We start from the raw sequence: 19207 nt of genomic DNA, 5'->3' as shown, positions 1-19207 counted from the left end.
AATCCCTGCTAGACGCAATGTCGAGAAGAGATGTCGGTTTTTGAGCATTTGATGAATCTAATTGGAAATCATTGGAGATATACCATGACTCCGTGCGGCTTCCAATATGGCATCGAAAGGCACTCTCGATATCTAAGAAAACACCATGAAGGTTGGGCGGTTGCCTATGTTAAGTAATGCAAGATCTGTACTACTTAAGTACTCCATCAAACTGGAGCCTCTCAAGTTAATGTCTGAGCTGCCACAGATGATATGGTGAGCATTTGCGTCACTGCCAACAATAAGCGGAAGGCCTTTTGAAGTGCAGTATGCGATGACTTTTTTGAAAGCATCCATAGGGGATGATTCATCATGCAGTAAATACACCGAACAATAGACGTATTTCCTGTTGAGATTTCCTACAGATACATCAATTGTGATAGCACACATCTCTGGTGGTTAGTTCAGAGTTGAGTGTAGCAACTATTGCGTTGTTGACAAGTACACAGGCTCGAGGCATGACACGCGAGTTTGCCATTTCATGTTTAATGATAGTAGCAAACACCGGGTTCACAAGGTTTCCTAGATAAAAACCAGGGAAGATTAAACTCTTCGCAATAACATCACAACAAAGAACAACAGCAATAATACCAGATTGGTTTCGATTGGAAAACACCAAAGGCGAGGATACACAGAATACACTGTGTAAATCTGTTACGGGTACAAGTATTTGTTAGCAATCATATGCCAAAGTTGGACTTCACCTACATAACTTATAAAGGAAGGGCCCATATAGCCGAGGCGGTAAACGCACGGGTATTCAGCATGACCATGCTGAGGGTGACGGGTTCGATTCCCGGTCGGTCCAGGATCTTTTCGTAAAGGAAATTTCCTTGACTTCCTTGGGCATAGAGTATCTTCGTGCCTGCCACACGATATACACATGCAAAATGGTCATTGGCAGAGGAAGCTCTCAGTTAAAAACTGTGGAAGTGCTCATTGAACACTAAGCTGAGAAGCAGGCTTTGTCCCAGTGAGGACGTTACGCCAAGAAGAGAGAGAGAACCTCATAAAGGGTCTCACGATTTATTCCCCGTGAAACAAACTGCTTTAACGGAACTCCGCATTTTGAAATACCAACTAAACATTCCGATTTCTTCCTCTCCCATTACAGCATCCTCTTCCTCCTCTTCGAGTTCATCCTCATCTTCATCGTCCTCGTCGTCGTCGTCTTCGGCCGGTTCCCCAAACGGCAAGTATGACAACCTGGGCATCCTGACGCCGGCGACCTCGCCCAAGCTGACCCTGATGACTGCCACCGGCGGAGCGGGCTCGGACAGCCTGCTCCCGATGACCCCCATCAGCCCAACGGGTGGAACGGCCACCGGTTCCGGTGGCGGCGGCGGCGCCGGAGGAGGAGGTACTAGTACAAACGCCACCACGCTGGTAAGTAGTAAAGCCTTGTCGGCGGCCACTCTCGTGGGCCAACTGCACACCGAAGAGACGTAGCCGATACTCAAGAATCTACTGCTGAGAAAGTGTTGAAGGTAGAAGGCGGCGGCGGCTACGACGTTTCGCCCGCCGTCCCTCGTTTTCTTCGTTGTTATCTTAGTGAAAAAAAAAACATGATACGCTTTTTAACTTTACGCCCGACGCAGCAGGCGGTGGCGGCGGTCATCGACCGCGCGCTGTTCCGTCTGTCAAGAAGTACCGCACACTGGCATATGGTGGCGCTGGCTGGTAGAAAGAGAAGGAAAGAGATAGGGGATACAATCATCAGAAATGTACACGCCTACTGTGTATTGAAATTCGCACCTGCAATAGGGCTGTTTAGGGGCTTCAAGCGATTCAAGTAATTCAAGACGTTCAGGATTCAGGTTCAGCATCAGATTTGTTTCGAATTAAATAGCGTAATTAGGAGAGGGGGTACTCCCGGTTGGCATAATGGTCGTTTGACATAAATGGCATTAGGTCAGATGAACTTTACGCCACCACGTGGGATACTTCCGCATAACACAGTTCTTGGTCTCACCACAGGAAATAGTTTACTTGGTAGAATGTAGAATTACACAACAAATTCACAGTTACAACAGTCAGCAACTAATGTAATCTAACCTATTTTCACGTCGCTTCCTATAATAACCCGCACTACTATTATTGATTCGCCTGTGTCCGCGCGGTGGACTTTAAATGCCGATTTTTGTTTTTGTCGTTTTTTAATTTATTTAAACCCCCGTACTTAAGTGTAGCGTAAGCGAGAGCTGATGCTACTACTGCTAAATCATAACTGAAACTGTATTTGTCACTGTCGGTGTTAAGTTTTCGTTCGGAATTGTCCTGTTTGTATATGAATTGCGGACCCCCTCGTCTCGTCGAGGGGTCTCGCAATGTATATCTGTATTTTGCACTGTTTTAAAGGATAGGTAAATCAATCTGAGTAGGCTTCAAATCTAAACCTCAACAGACACACATTTCGCGCTGTAGACGAGTTGGTTAGAGACAGAGATAGAGATAGACAGATAGAGTGAGTAAAACTAATTGAGAAAAGCGGAAAACTAACTAGCACTCAAGAAAAAAAAAAACACACGATATACTATATCAAAGAATAACAAATCAGATCTCGTTCGCTTGTAGCTTGTAAACCATACAGAAAATAAGAGGGATCGGAGAGAAGAACTGTTTAAACATTAGTGAGGGCCAGCAGCAGCGGCGGCGTTGCAACGACCGGAAACGAAGAAAGATTGATAAACTATCGATACCAAAATTTACTTCATAGGATCTTTATAGATAATTAATATATTATATTTATCGTAAACAAGGAAAAAACAGAAAAAAAAAACAAATAAAAATCGATTGCCTGTTGATCAAAATTTAAAAAAAATCTGCAGTCACATACACACACACGCATGCGAATACAAAAAAAAACAGTACACATACACATACATATTGTAGAGAAGAAACGGAGAGCGGAAACGCTTAACATAGAAAAAAAAAATATGATGATTATAAACGAAAAATTACGCAACATAAAATGCCATCTTCCTTCGGTTGTGACGAAATAAGCAACAGCAACAAAAACAACTAGACACCGTTAAAATAAAAGTGATCATCAGGTTGATCGAAAGATACGAGAGACAGAGAGAGAGGCTATTTACTAACCGCTGCACTGTGGGAAAAAATAGGACGCAATCAGTGAAGTACTATATTGAAAGTAGTGAGCTGAATTTTTGTATGGTGAGATGATAAATTCTCCTTTTCCACAATGAAATGGTGCAAACAGCGTAGGTTATATGATTCATTGGCTAATTTGATGCTGTTTGAGCAAAAGTTTAGATAACTGTATTGCTGATTTTTTTTTTCTTGCAACTTCAACAAGACAGTTATCTAAACTTTTGCTCAAACAGCATCAAATTAGTCAAGAAATCATATAACCCAAACTGTTTGCACCATTTCATTGCAGAATTGGAGTATTGATCATCTCACCATACAAAAATCCAGCTCACTACTTTCAATCTAGTACTTCACTGATTGCGTCCTATTGGTGTGAAACGCGAATAACTTTAATATCAACGCGAATTCTTCGGTAGGGAATCGCGCCACTTGGGCGGTGGCTTCTATATTCGTCTGTTTTCCACTATAACTCAGTCAAATTTGAACCAATTGACACAACTTTTGGAATGTGGTGAGATAGGTCTAGTATCTACCCGTGTACAACATTTCAAGTCAATTGGTTCAAAATTGACTGAGTTATAGTGGAAAACAGACGAATATAGAAGCCACCGCCCAAGTGGCGCGATACCCTATCAGATTTTCAAAATCTCACTTTTTTTGGAAATTCATTATTTATACTCGACTAGAATGTATGATGTATTCAGCACAAAATTGTGTAAAGCATTGTTCAAATGGAGCTGGTAAGGATCATCGTACGGATTTGCCAATTGAAATATTTCCCTCGATGAATTCATTTCTATTCACGAGAGTGCAACAAGCAAAAATTCACTCAAAATTCCGAAGAAAAAATCGCTCTGAATTGCGATGGATCTTCCTTCCGAATCTCGAGAGATAAGCTCCGAATCCCAAGGCGAATTCCCTCTGAAACCTGAGAAGGATTCATTTGGAATCCCATGAGAGCTTAACTTCAAATTCACTCCGAGTCCCGACACGGCTCCACTTCAAACCTCCAGAGAAATTCACTCGAAATTGCGAGAGAGAATCGCTCTGAAATCAGGTAAAGCTTTACTCAGAATCTCAGGAGGGATTTACTCCGAATCCCGAGATGGATTCACTCCAAAATTCGAGAGAAATTCATTCGAAATTACGAAAGAGAATTGCTTTGAATGAAAAAGCTCTGACACTTTTGAAGGATTCATTTCGAATTCTTGGAAATTTTACTTTAAATCCTTGGAGGGATTCACTCCGAATCCCGAGATGGATTCACTCTAAACATTGAGAGAAATTCACTCGAAATTACGAAAGAGAATCGCTCTGAATCCAATTAGAGCTTAACTCCAAATCTCGAGCAAAATTTACTACGGATCCCGAGCTGGATTCACTCTGCAGCATAAGAGGAATTCACTTCGAATCACATGGGAGTTGTACTGTAAATCTCTAGCGATTCACTCTCCATCCCGAGATGGATTCATTCTGAATCCCTAAACGGATTCACAATCTCGAGTGAAATTTACACGAAATTACGAGAGAGAATCGCTTTCAATCCCAATAGGACTTAACTCTGAACTTAGAGAGAGAGCTCTGAAACTCTAGAAGGATTCACTTCGAATTCCGTGATAATTTTACGTTAAATCTCGGAAGGGATTCACTCCAAATCCTGCGTTGGATTTACTCTTAACATCGAGAGAGAATCACGCGATATTACGAGTTGTTTTGAAACCAGATCGGATTCAACTATAAATCCCACTCTGATTCTTGAGAGGGATTCTCTTCGAATCCCATGAGAGTTTTACTTTAAATCCCGAGAAGGATTCACTCCGAATTCCGAGACAGATTCATTCTAGATCCCGAGAGAAATTCACTCAAAGAGCATTTCTTCCAATTCGGATAGGACTTACCTCCGAACACCGAAAGAAAGCTCTGAAACTTTATAGGGATTCTCTTCGAGTTCCATGAGAATTTTACTTTAAACCCCGGGACGAATTCACTTCGAATCCAGAGACGGATTTATTCTCAACCCCGAGAGAAATTCACCCGAAATTACGAGAGAGAATCGCTCTGAATCCAGATTGCTTAACTTCGAATCCCGGGAGAGATTTACTCCGAATCCCGAGATGGATTCACTTTAAAGTTTGAGAGAAATTCACTCGAAATGATGAGAGTGAAGCTCTCTGAATCCCGATAGGACTCCGAGAGAGAGCTCTGAAGCTTTAGAAGGATTCACTTCGAATTTCATGAGAATTTTACTTTAAATCCCAAGAAAGATTCGCTCCGAATTCCACGACACACTCTTGAGCTCGAGAGAAATTCACTCGAAATTACAAGAGAGAATCGTTTTGAATCCAGATTGAGCTTAACTCCGAATCCCAAGAGAGATTTATTCCGAATCCCCAGATGGGTCCATTCTAAACCTCGAGAGAAATTCACTCGATAATATAAGAGAGAACTACCTTGAATCCTGATAACGCTTAGCTTCGAATCCCGGAACAGATTTGCTCCGAATCTCGAGGTGGATTCACTCTGAAACTTAAAAGGGATTCACTTCGAATCACATGATAATTTTGCTGAAAATCCCGAAAAGGATTCACTCCAAATCTCGAAAGAAATTCACTCGAAATGACGAGAAAGATTTGCTCTGAATCCAGATAGGGCTTTACTCCGGATCCATGGAGAGATTTGCTTCGAATCCCAAGGCAGATTCTTTTTAAAACTCGTGGGAAATTCATTTCGAACCTCATGAAAGTTTTAGTTTTAATCCCGAGAGGGATTCACAATGTATCTCGAAATGCATTCACTGTGATTCCCAAAGTTACATTCATTCAGAATCGCGAGAGATAATCGAGTTCATCTCAGTCTCGCGAAAAATTCACTCATAGTTCCGTGAGAGAATCGCTCTCAAACCCGATAGGTCTTAATCCCAAATCCCTAGAGAGATTTACTTCGAATCCTGCGACGGATTTACTCAAAATCTGAAAAAAAAAAACTCACTCGGAATTTCAAGAGAGAATCGCTCTCAATCTCGATAGGGCTTTACTCCGAATCTCGAGAGAGATTTGCTCTCCAGGCTTAACTCCGAATCTCGAGACAGATTCATTCTGAAACTTGAGAGGGATTCACTTTGAATCTTGAAATGAATTCACTGTGAATCCTATGATATATTCATTCCAAATCACGAGAGATAATCCCGCTTTTCGCTTCTATCCGACTCCCTAGAGAACTTACTTCGAATACTTAGACGAGTTCACTCTATATCTCGAGAGAAATTCATTCGAAATTCCGAGATAGAATTGATCGCAATTCCCCAAAAAAGCCTTAACTGCGAATCCCGAAAGAGATTTGCTCGGAATCGCGAGAAGAATTCACTCTGAAACTTGAGAGGGCTTCACTCCAAATCTCTAGAGAGATTCACCCTGAACCTCGCGAGGGGTTCATTCCAAATCACGAGAGACAGTCACCCTGAATCTCGATAGGGCTTCACCCCGTTTCCCTAGAGAGATTCACTCCGAATACTGAGACGAATTCACTCTGAATCTCGAGAGAAGTTCACTCAAAATTCCGAGAGAGAATCACTCTCAATCCCGATAGGGCTTAACTCCGAATCCCAAGAGATAATGCTCCGAGTCCTGGGGTGGATTCACTCTGAATCTTGAGAAGGATTCACTTCGAATCCTGAAATGCATTCATTGTGAATCCTAAGATAGATTCATTCCAAATCACTAGAAATAATCACTCTGAATTCCGATGCGGGCGTCACTCCGAATCCCTAGAGAGATTTACTCTGAATATCGAGATGAATTCACTCTAAATCTCGAGAAAAATTCACTCAAAATTTCGAGAGGAAACTGTTTTCAATCCCGATATAGGTTAGCTCCGAACACTGAGAGAGATTAGCTCCGAAATCCGAGGCGGATTCACTATGAAACTTGAGAGGGATTCACTCGAAATCTTGAAATGGATTTACTGTGAATCCTAAGATACATTCATTCTAAATCATAAGAGATAATCATTCTTAATCCCGATAGGGCTTCAATCTGAATTCCTAGAGAGATTTACTCCGATTCCCGAGACGAATTCACTCTAAATCTAGAGAAAAATTCACTCGGAATTTCGAGTGAGAATCGCTCTCATTCCTGGTAGGGCTTCACTCCGAATTCCGAGAGAGATTTGCTCCGAACTTCGAGTTAAATTCACTCTGAAACTTGAGAGGGATTCACTTCGAATCCCATGAGAGTTTTTCTTTAGATCCTGATAGGGGTTCACTCCCACTCTCGCAATGTGTTCACTGTGAATCCTAAGATGAATTCATTCTAAATCACGTATCCTAGGAGAGATTTACTCCGAATCCCGAGCAAGATTTGCTCCGAACCCCGAGTTGGGTTCACTTTGAAATTTGAGAGGGATTCATCCCAAATTCCTTGAGAGATTCACTCCGAACCCCGAGAGGAATTCATTCCGCAACTCGAAACGCATTCACTGAGAAACCCAAGATAGATTCAGTCCGAATAACGAGAGATAATCACTTTGAAACTCGATGCGGCTCCGCTCCGAATTCCTAGAGAGATCTACTCCGAATCCTGAGATGGATTCACTCTAAATTTCGAGAGACAGAATCGCTCTCAATCCCGATAGGGCCGACCTCCGATTTGTGAGGAGGATTCACTCTGAATCTTGAGAGGGATTCACTTCGAATCCCACGAGAGTTTGTCTTTAAATCCTGAGAGGTATTCACTCCTAATCTCGAAATGTGTTCACTGTGAATCTTTAGACAAATTCATTCCAAATCAAGAGAGATAATCACTGTGGAACTACGAATCCTAGTAGAGATTTACTCCGAATCCCGGGCGAGATTTGCTTCGAACCCCGAGTTGGATTCACTCTGAAATTTGAGAGAATTCACTCCAAATCCCTAGAGAGATTCACTCCGAATCCCCCGAGAGGCATTCATTGTGAAACCCAAGTTAGATTCAATCCGAATAATGAGAGATAATCGTTTCGAAACTCGATACGGCTCCGCTCCGAATTCCTAGAGAGATTTACTCCGAATCCTGACACGGATTCATTCTTAATCTAGTGAAAAGTTCACTCGGCATTCATTCGAGTGCATCCCAATAGGGCCGAACTCCGAATCCCGAGGCGGATTCACTCTGAAACTTGAGAGGGATTCACTTTGAATTCCATGAGAGTTTTACTTTGAATCTCGAGAAGAATTCATCCCGAATCCCGGAACGCATTCACTGCGAGTGCCAAAGATAAATTCATTCTAAATCACACGAGATAATTACTCTCCCGAGTCCGGAAAGGGGTTAGCATTGAATCTCAAAGCGGATCCACTCTAACTCTAAAAAGATGAATTCTAAAACAATCTTGAAAATCCTCAACTGAACTGAAACTAAAAAAACACCTAAGGAACTCCTAGAAAGTTCTTGAAGAATGATGCCATTAAACAATTTTCAAGTTCACTCCTGGAGGAACCTCTGGAGGATTTTTTGATGAAACTCCTAGAAAAACTCCTGACAAAATTTTGAATATATTCATTGAAAAACTTCCGAAAGGACATTCGAAAATTTTTCCAGAGATACCTCTTTTTGAACTTCTCGAGAAATTCCTAAAAGAGCTCCTGGAGAATTCTCAACGGAACTTCTGGAGAAATGTCCGAAGCGACTTCTGAACGATCTCCTAACTGAACTTTTGGAAGAATTCATGAAGCAATCTTTAAAGAACTCTTGGAGAGCTTCCTCAAAAGGACTCATTGAGAAACTCGGGGATTTTTTGGCATTTTTGGAAGAATTTCATAAAATACTTCTGGAGTAATGACCAATAGAACTTCTGGAAAAATTCCAGAAGGTTAGATATAAACTTCTTTAAAACTCCTAAGGAATTTCTGAACAAACTCCTGGCAGAACTGCCGATGGAACTCCTGGAGAAATTCCCAAACCAACTTTGGAAAAGTTTTTGAAGATAAATTCGGAAGAATTCTCAAACAATACCCTGGAGGGATCCCTGAAGTATCTCTTGGGAAAATTCCTGGAGACATTGATGGAGGATTTCCCGAAAGAGCTGCTTGGGGTGAATTCATAAAGATTTCAAGAAGGATTTTGTTCTAGGATTCCTCCTGTTATTTATCGTATCGCATTTCGTAGGACGAATTCATTATATAACTACTGGAGAAATGCCTAAAACAAAGTTTTAAGGACTTTATAAAAAAAAATCCTCAAAAAAATCGAATATACTTTTGGAGAAATTCTTTGTAGAAATCCCAGTAGAATTTCCGAAAGGACTCCTGAAGGAATTCCTGAAATAACTACTGAGGAATTCACTACTTCATGAAACTTCTGCAGGTATTCCCAAAGGAAATCGTGGCCATTGCCATAAAAATTTCTTGGAAATCTTGGAGAAATCCCCAAGGTGGCTTCTTGAGAATTTCTCGAACTCCTGGAGGAGATTCTGAAGCAACTCCTGGAAATTATATCGACCGTGTCCTGTAAGGACTTCGTCAAAGAACTCATGAGAAAATTCTCGAAAAAACTCGTGCAGGAATTGCCGAGAGTTTTTCAGTAATAATTTCAAGAGATACTTCTGGAGTTATTCTCGATAGAATTTCTGGAGGAATTCCCAAAGGCAAATGTTGAAGAAATTTTGATAAAAATTCTGTAGAAATTTCTAAAACAACTCTTGGAGGAATTCTCGATGAAGTTCTTGGAAAAATTTCCGAAGGAACCTCTACAATGATTGCCTACTAAACTTCAGGAGCAATTCCAGAATGAATTTATGAAGAATTTACAAAAAAAAACTAATGAAAAATTCTGAGAGAATTTTAGAATATGCTCCTAGAGACAAATACAAATTCTCGAAAGAACTCTTGGAGGAACTTCAGACAAAATTTTAGAAAGATTTTTTTCAATAATTCTCAAAAAAAAACTAAAAACTTCTAAAAATCTGTAGAAATTCTTCAAAGAACTGTTGAAGAATTTTCAATGAAACTTCCAGAAAAAGCCAAAGGAAACCTTGAAAGGGGATTTCTGAATGTACTCCTTCTCGTAGATATTACTGGAGAAATTCTCGAAGGAATTCTTGGAGTAATTTCCAAAAGAGAGACGAACCAGCTCAGGGCTGAAAGTCTCTAAAATAAGGCAAAAAAAATCCAAAAAAAGTCGTGAAAAGTACATGGAGGCTCTTAAAGGATTTCCTCAAGAAAATCCCAACGGAGTTCTCGAAAAAACTCCTGGAGGCATGTTCCAAGAAACTCATTCTCAAGAATTCTCCTGCCATTCTCGAAAGATTTATTGTTGAAAATTCTTAAAGTTATCTTAGACAAGATCCTGAATGAACTTCTGGAGAAACTCCAAGAAAATTCGAATTTATACCAGGAGAATTTTCGAAAGGATCCACTGGAAGAACTTCAACATATACTTCTGGAGGTAAACCTAAAAAAGAAATTGAACCAATTCCTGAGGAAATCCAGAAGGAACACACGAAGAAATTAAAAAAAATAACTGTAATACTGTAGCTGTCCTACTGAAGTATTCTTGTTGAAATTCCCAAAGATATTTCTGGAGGATTCTACGAAGGATGTCCTAGAGGAATTTCCGAATAATCTCCTGGACCATTTCCAGAAGGAACCTCTGAAGAACTTCCTGAATGAAGTTCTTAAAAAATTACCACAAGAACGCATAGAACACTCTGAAAGAATTTCAGAATATGCTTCTAGCGAAATTTCCAAAGGAATGTGTTCCGAAAAGGACGAAATCGTGAAGATATTCTTCAAGGAATCCCCGCTAGAGGGTCTTGCCCTAAATTTCCCGGGACAAAAATCCCGGAAAATCCCGGGATCTGAAAAATTCCGAATGCTTTTCCGGAATTTCCCAAAATAAAAAAAAAATGGCAATAATGTGTTCTAATAAAACATAACTAATCACACAAATTGTTTGTTTTTAATAAAAGTTAGTTTCCATTTTACATTCGATTCTGCACTATCTGGCAAGTTCAGTGCCCATCTTTTTCTACGGAAATCAAGCTTTTAATGGGAATGTTTGTGAATATGACGACATGCGAGATGCCAATCTTTTGTTTTGAATTATGATTTTCGACTCCGAGTCATGTTTACAAGAATCGGAGTCACGATTTCATGACTCAGCGCTATGGTTTCCATGACTTAGCGTCGTGATATTTTATTTCTGAATACATCATTCGCTTCGCATTTCTTCTGGTCATGGTAAATGTTTTAATTATTCTTCGTTGAACCATGATATCATGGCTAGAACTCATGAAGCGATAAGGTTGGTGATTTCATGAGTTTTTGGTCATGAATTCGGCAACGATTTTTTTCCTATGTACAGAAAGCTTCCAATTGATTCTTTGGACAGTTTCTCACAAACTTGGTCATGTTTTATCGATAAAGTTCCATTTCGGGCGAAGGTACAAGTAAAATTTCCAATTAAATAGGGGATATCGGGGTTAGTTGTTTCCGTGCGTTGACCCTACAGCACGAATTTTGTACACAAATATGAATTGAATACATCATGCGTAGTTTTATGTAGAAATTTTTGCAACTTGTTTCAAAAAAAAAATCATCCAGTACCATCTTTTCCTAGCAGAGACATTGAATATGTTCGCGTTTCACACCTATTTTTCCCCACTGTGCGCTGCGCGGCTGCAAACCGTTGTTGTAGCCTACTGAGTTGAGTTTGCTGCGCTTCGACAAAGGATCGGCGTTACCCAACACTACTGTACTCTGAAACAAACAAACTAAAATAGTGTCTAAATTGATGAAGACTCGGACACGATTGCTGCGATGAGAGTGTGTACGGATGGCCATGCCTATTTCCAGTGAAAACTAGATGTATCGGTATTGACATCGAACAATTTGACCGCTCCCATCGCATCGACTGTGTTCCTGATCCTTAATAGAAAATCAGCCAATCCAGGGCCACCCTCCTCCCATGATGGTGGAGGTGGTTATGGACCCAGATTGGAATGAAATCAAATGCTCAATCGTAGATCAGTATCCAACCAACCAATCCCAAGTATAGTTCCCCAAACCTCCATTCGACCGACACGCGTCTCGCATCATCATTTGTATAGAACCCTCTCGCTCGCCATTATTGTGTCCGTTTCTCCAGTCACCGCCCGCTCACTCCCGAAATTGTTTAGTTTATTGAGATTATTATTAGGTATCATCGGCTTACCACAGTTATCATTGGCTATGTATGTATGGTAGACAGGCAAAAGGTGCGTTGTTAGGAGTTAGGAAAAGAAAAAACCGCTGCGCGTATTGTGTTTTCCGTTTGGTAGAAGAGAATGACTGGAATGGAATGCATTATTTTCTCATTTTTGCTGAGAAAAAACAAAATACGAGAAGAACTCGTTTAGTAATGATATATACTATTAATCTTTGTGTTTATTGAAAAATATGCTGTGATTTATACAAAACCCCCATCTATTCATATTACTTTATTAATTATTCCTCGTTGCTGTCCCCTTTTCCTTTTTTCCCGCCGCTTTGCGATGTTTGTGATTGTGTGATTGTCTGTTTTCTTCATTTTGGTCTGATTTAAATACGAAATTGTCCAGCAATAAGAGTCTGGTTTGATTAACCTCAAAAAAGCACATGGAAGAGATCTGTTTCATGGGATTACACGCTGAAGTACCAACATCTTTCCCATTCTTACCATTCTTTACGACAGCAAATCCACAAAAAGGAAAAGAGCTCAAATTAAAACTTACACTAATGTTGGTCATATGCAGTTTTGTGTGTAGTTACACGGTCGCCATGTCATGAACTGCCATAACCGTTTTCTTATAATACATACATTGTTTTTGCGTTCTTTTAAAAAAAAAAGATGAAATAACTCTCAAGTTGACTTTATATGAAGTTGATTCATGCAACGTATCAAAATTTACGGCGTCATTAAAAAAATGGATATGATATGAATGAAAAACTTCTCATGTGCTTTTACACGGTCGCCATATAATAAGCTGTTAAAATCGTCATGTTCTATTACATTGCTCTGCAAAAGTCATGGCCACCTACCATATTTGGGTTCTTTTTTTTGACAGTGTTGATAAGGATTCCTCCATCAAACCTTCTGAAATCTGTTGTTCATTGGGAACTTTCTTCTGTAGTTTACACGGTCGCCATGTCATAAACTACCAATGCGAACTGTGTTCTTCTAATGCATTGCAATTTTTTATTTCTAATAAAATTGTTGGATGGCTTGCAAGTTGGCATTCTTTGCAGTTCCATTTGCCCAAATGATAAAACGATCTGCGCCTTTTTACCGGACAACCAATGGTTATGATATGAATCATAATCTTTCTATATGATATGACACGGTCGCCATGTAAGAGGACTGTATTTCAAGAATTTCTGGAGATAAATCGTTACCAAGGATTCTGCTTGATTTCATCTAATGACTCCTTCGTACAGTTTGTCTTGGATGCCGTTAAGAATTTCCGTTAAAACCAGAGATGAAACATTGAGTGTAGAATTAGCATTTAAGTGTATTTTACGTGAATACAATAAAAAAAAGAGATGAAACAAAAATCACAAATTCCACGTGGAATTTTTCCAACGAGTAATTCTGGGATTGCTTAGGCTATTTCCGGGAGAAATTTCCTGGGAAAAAGATTCGATCCGGGTTTGTTTAAAGATTTTATTCGTGAATTATCCACAAAATGTTCCTGGAATTCAGAAGTTATTTCAAGCATTCTTTTGGGAATTCCGCTTATGTTTTCTTCAATATTTCTTCAGGAATTTTCCAAGGAATTCTTTCAAGAATTTGCTTTAGAACTTCTTCTAACATTTCTATCAAAGAATCCTTCAGGAATTCGATCAGGGCTTCAATTTTTTTTTCTGTTGAAGGAATCCTTCAGGAGTTTATTCACGGTTTTCTTCAGTAATTCGTCCAGAAACTACTATAGACATGCTTTGAGAAAACTTCCAGAGATGCCTTCCATATTTTTTGCTGGGATGCCTTCGGGAGTTCCTCCAGAAACTTCCCATAGGATTCCTTTCGGGTTTGTTCCTGAAATTCTTTCAGGAATTCCGCCCGGAATTCTTTCTGAAATTTCATCCCGATTTTTTCCCGAATTTCTTCTGTGACTCATTTCAGCATGTCTCCGATTTCCCGCAGAATTTCTGCTGAGATTCCTTCAAAAATTCCTCCTGGAATTCCTTCTGTAATTCCACCTGGAATTCCTTTCGCGAATCCTCCTAAGAATCCTTGTAGAATTCCTCCTGTGAATCCTCGTGGAGTTCCTCCAGAGATTCCTTCCGGAATTCCTCTTAGGATTTCTTCCCGAATCTTTCCTGGAAATCCTTTCGGAAATGATCTTGGATTTTTTTCTGAAGTTCATTCTGGGATTCCGTTCGGAATTCCTCCTGTGATTCCTGATCCTTCTGGGATTCCTTCCGGAATTCCTCCGGGGATTCTTTCCGGAGTTCCTCCTGGGATTCCTTCTAGAATTCCTCCTGGGATTCCGTCCGGAATTCCTCCTGGGATTCCGTCCGGAATTCCTCCTAGGATTCCGTCCGGAATTCCTTCTGGGATTCCGTCCGGAATTCCTTCTGGGACTCCGTCCAGAATTTCTTCTGGGATTCCGTCCGGAATTCCTTCTGGGATTCCGTCCGGAATTCCTCCTGGGATTCCTTCCGGAATTCCTCCTGGGATTGCTTCCGGAATTCCTCCTGGGATTCCTTCCGGAATTCCTCCTGGGATTCCTTCCGGAATTCCTCCTGGGATTCCTTCCGGAATTCCTCCTGGGATTCCTTCCGGAATTCCTCCTGGGATTCCTTCCGGAATTCCTCCTGGGATTCCTTCCGGAATTCCTCCTGGGATTCCTTCCGGAATTCCTCCTGGGATTCCTTCCGGAATTCCTCCTGGGATTCCTTCCGGAATTCCTCCTGGGATTCCTTCCGGAATTCCTCCTGGGATTCCTTCCGGAATTCCTCCTGGGATTCCTTCCGGAATTCCTCCTGGGATTCCTTCCGGAATTCCTCCTGGGATTCCTTCCGGAATTCCTCCTGGGATTCCTTCCGGAATTCCTCCTGGGATTCCTTCCGGAATTCCTCCTGGGATTCCTTCCGGAATTCCTCCTGGGATTCCGTCCGGAATTCCTCCTGGGATTCCGTCCGGAATTCCTCCAGGGAAAGTCGCCAAGGAGTTCCTCCCTCAAAGGATTCCACCTGGGATTCCTGCAGAGATCCCTATCAAGACTTCTCGCGGGATTCCTCCCGGGATTATTCCAGAGATTTCTACCGCGATTCTAGCAGGGATCGGATCCCTCCCGGGAATCCTTCTGGGTTCCAGAAGGGATTTCTCCCGGGATTCCTCCGGGGTTCGCATCAAAGATTGATCTGCGGATTTTTGGCCGGAATTCCTCCGGATTTGTTTTGTTTTCAATTCTGTCCGAGTTTTCCGAAAATGTCACCGAAAGTTCTACCCAGTATTCCAACGATTCCTTCCGGAACATATCAAGAGATACCTCCCGGGATTCTTCCAAGGAATCCTCCTGAGATTGCTACAAACATTCTTAAAAAAAATTCCCGGGATTTTTTTTCATGAAATTCCACAAGGATTCCTCTCGGAATTTCCACATGAAGCAAGATGTCTTGCGGGGTTTCTCCAAGGATTCTTCAATGGATTCTTCGAGGAGTTTTCGGGTAGTCACTTTGATTTCTCTAAGGATCTCGCCAGGGACTTCTTCCGGGATTCCTCCACTGATTCCTCCGGAAATTGCACCCGGAATTCTTGCCAGGATGTCCTCTAGATTTGGAACTTCTTCCGAGTTTTTCAAGAATCTCTACACAGATTTCACCAAGAATTCTTCCCGGGATTTATCAAAGAGTTTCTTCCGGGATTTATCGAGAGATTCTATCCGGGATTCTGCCTAAGAATACTTTTGAAATTGCACACAATATCAGAATTTCTTCAAGGATTCTACCCGGGATTGCTACGGAGACTCCTATTAAGATTTCTGACGGGATTCCTCCAAGGATTCATGTCGAAATTTTTCCAGGAACTGCTCTAGAAAATTTTCCAAGGATTCCTCTCGCATTTTTCCTCAGATTTCTCACGGTATTTTTCTAGGGATTTCTCTAGGAATTCTTCACGGAATTCGTTTAGATATTATTCCCGAGGGGATTCCTTAAAAAATAGCTCCCAGTATTTCTGGCAGAATTCACTTCAGTTTTTTTGGAATTCCTGGCCGAATTCACTTCAGTTTTTTGTTTGAATTCCTGCAATCTCTCTCAACGTTTCACCAAGAATTTCCTCCCGGAATTCTGGAATTCTTCTAAGGAAGTCTGACATTCTTCCAGGGGTTTTCTCCCGGGATTTTTTGTTTGAGAATTCTCCAAAAGATTCTCCCTGGGATTGCTATACAAATCCCTATCAAGATCTCGCGGGATTCCTACGAGATCATTCCAGGAATTCCTCCAGGGAATCCTACCGGAATTCCCTCCATAATTTTACCCGGAATTTCCGGAGACTAAGCTTGATCAAGGGCACTTGTAAGTTGGCGCTTTATCTACAGTGTACATGGTCGCCATGTCATGAACTGAAATAACCATATCCAAAAAATAAGCATAAATCTCAATTTGGTGTTCTTTGAAGTAGAATTGGCAGTTATCTTTTAAAAAAGACGAAACGTTCGACATCATTTTATAAAAGAAAACTTTCAGTAATCCAAATAAATCCAAAACTTCTCATGCTCTACGTCGCCATGTAATGAACTGTTTAAACCAAATGAAAATAGTTCAGTTGTCTTATATGAATTTTTGTCAGCAACCCCTGCACTCACTTTTGTATGCTGTAATTTCTTCGACAAAAGCGTATTCACAGTACGATTTCGAACGAGGTTCCCGGCATTGAACGTTTTTATGGCAGACAGAAGCTTTCAAACTTGTTCGAAGGATGCGCGATTGAACCCATATTAAAGACCGGTTGGTCTTGAATGTTCTGGATCTTTCTATTCTAAGGTGAATGCCACTAAAAACTTCGTATTCGTAATGTGCATTTTGAAGCTTTAAGCCTTGACCAGTGTTGCCAAACGAACCTTTTTTTGCTAGACATGTCGATAAAGAAACAATCAACGCATCACAAATCTATTCACTGTTTATAAGGGATTTCTATCGGGATTTCACCCGGAATTTCCGAACAGTAACGTGAACATGATGAGTCAAGGGTAGTTTACACGGTCGCCAAGTTATGTACCGAAGTAATTTTCTTATAAAAATATACAACTTTAACTAGACACACGAACAGTTCTTTGTAGACTTTGCACCAATGACGAAACGTTCGACATCATTTTGCACAAAAGACAACCATTAGCAAGTCAAAAATTGACCATACCTTACGGTCGCCATGTAGTGAACTGTTATAACCAAATCAAGTTACATTTTTTACATGAATCAAGGTTGACAACCACTGCCTTCATTTGTTTATGCTGTAGTTTCTTCGAGTGGAACGTATTTACAGTACAATTAGTAACGTAGGACGTTTTTGGACGTTTTTATGATCAACTTCTTGCAAAATGTCTGCCAGATTGACAGAGGTTTTCAACCTGTTTCGCACAGTACATCAATAAAACATGATTGAACATAAACATTTTTTAAGGAGAATGCCTCTAAAAACTTAAATTCGTGTATGAAATGTGCATTTCAAATCTACATTGCCTTGTGCAGTGTTGCCAAACCAAAGTTTTAATTGCTTGACATGTCAAATGAAGAAACAGTCATCACGTCACAAATCCCTCGACCCCCATTTAAGGTAACTGTGTTTAACATTGTCGAATATTTAAGTCATTTCCCCTAAAAACACTTTCCTCAAAACTCATCAAAACCAATATATTAGTGCTGTGCTCCCTTCCTAATATCCCGACGACCTTTCCACTCACCCCACCCATCTTTGTTATGTGTAGTTGTTAGTAATATCACACACACCTAGTAGTCGTAGTAGTGCCGCAGTAGCAAAAGTGGATATTTCGTCTTATTTTTTAGGTTAGATAGGCGTCGTCGGAAGAAGCGTTCCGTCTAAATTGGCACTTTTTTCGTTTTTTTTTCGGCCTTGTAAAAATTTCCTAAAATATAAACAAAAAAAAAAGAAAACAAAGAGGTTACCTGATCAGGATGGGACAAGTTCGCGACGCATCTATTAACTAGTGTAAATTAACCCTTTCCATCGCTGGTTGTTGATTTGTTATCGGTGTATGTATTCTCCCCAACTGATTCCCCCCATTCCGATCCATTCCCCCTCTCGAAAAATTGAAAAAAAATATATGGAAAAACAGACGAATGTCACGTGTTGGACCTAACCTCACTTCTTTTTGTTGGTACTCTCCTCGTCAAGCGACACCAACGTAAAAAGCGAGGTTATGTCCGCCGATGGCTTCCCGCCTGTGCCCGGAATGCGTGTGTAATATAAGAGCAAAAGTTGTTTCTTTTTTTATGTTCGTGTTTTTCTTTTTCCATTAGCCATTTTGAACGGCCGTAGCCTAACGGGGCCGTCACTGTCCATAAGCAAGAATTAAACAAACAAAAAAAAAACGGAACATAGAAAAATGAACATGATCTTTCTCGTAGAAACGCGTCTGCGCTGCGGTCTACGTGCATACTACATTAACGGAACGGGAAATGTGTAAAACAAACAAGAATTAAGAAAAAGAAAAAAAAACATAAGAAAATAGAAGTGAAAACTTTCTAGCTAGTCAAATTTTATGTTATTATAATATTAAAATATTGTAATTATACGTTTTATCACAACACTGTAAAGCTATTATAATTGGAGGAAGCCGAACACTAGAGGAAGTTAGGAAGTCGCAAAGGCAAAAAAAAACTATTAAATTAAACAAAATATTACAACTTCTACACCCCCACAACACACACACAACTGAGAAAAATAGTCTTTTAGTCGTCTTTTTAATGAAATTGTAAGAGTAATCTAAGAAGTTTAAATTATTTATTTAAATTAATAGTAATCGTAAAGAAAAAGTGGTAACATTAAAAACAAATCGAAGCTGGGCGTGCAACAAAAAAAAGAAAAGCATCACAAAAATCATC

General features: G+C 40.3%; 1 protein-coding gene across 2 annotated transcripts in view; it reads left to right on the top strand.

Moving 5' to 3' along the window:
• The window catches only part of LOC109417230 (uncharacterized protein DDB_G0271670), a 69227-nt gene extending 50037 nt beyond the window's left edge, over nucleotides 1–19190 (top strand). For both annotated transcript variants that reach the window (XM_029854632.2, XM_029854631.2), the window contains exon 6: nucleotides 1154–19190. In XM_029854632.2, coding sequence (XP_029710492.1) covers nucleotides 1154–1488 — 335 coding nt within the window. In that variant the 3' untranslated portion in view covers nucleotides 1489–19190. The remainder of the gene's footprint in view (nucleotides 1–1153) is intronic.
• The last annotated feature ends 17 nt before the right edge of the window (nucleotides 19191–19207 follow it).

Source organism: Aedes albopictus, chromosome 1 (assembly GCF_035046485.1).
Source record: "Aedes albopictus strain Foshan chromosome 1, AalbF5, whole genome shotgun sequence".
NCBI lineage: Eukaryota > Metazoa > Arthropoda > Insecta > Diptera > Culicidae > Aedes > Aedes albopictus.
Note: the sequence above shows the minus strand (reverse complement) of the source record. Positions and strands in the feature narration are given on the sequence as shown.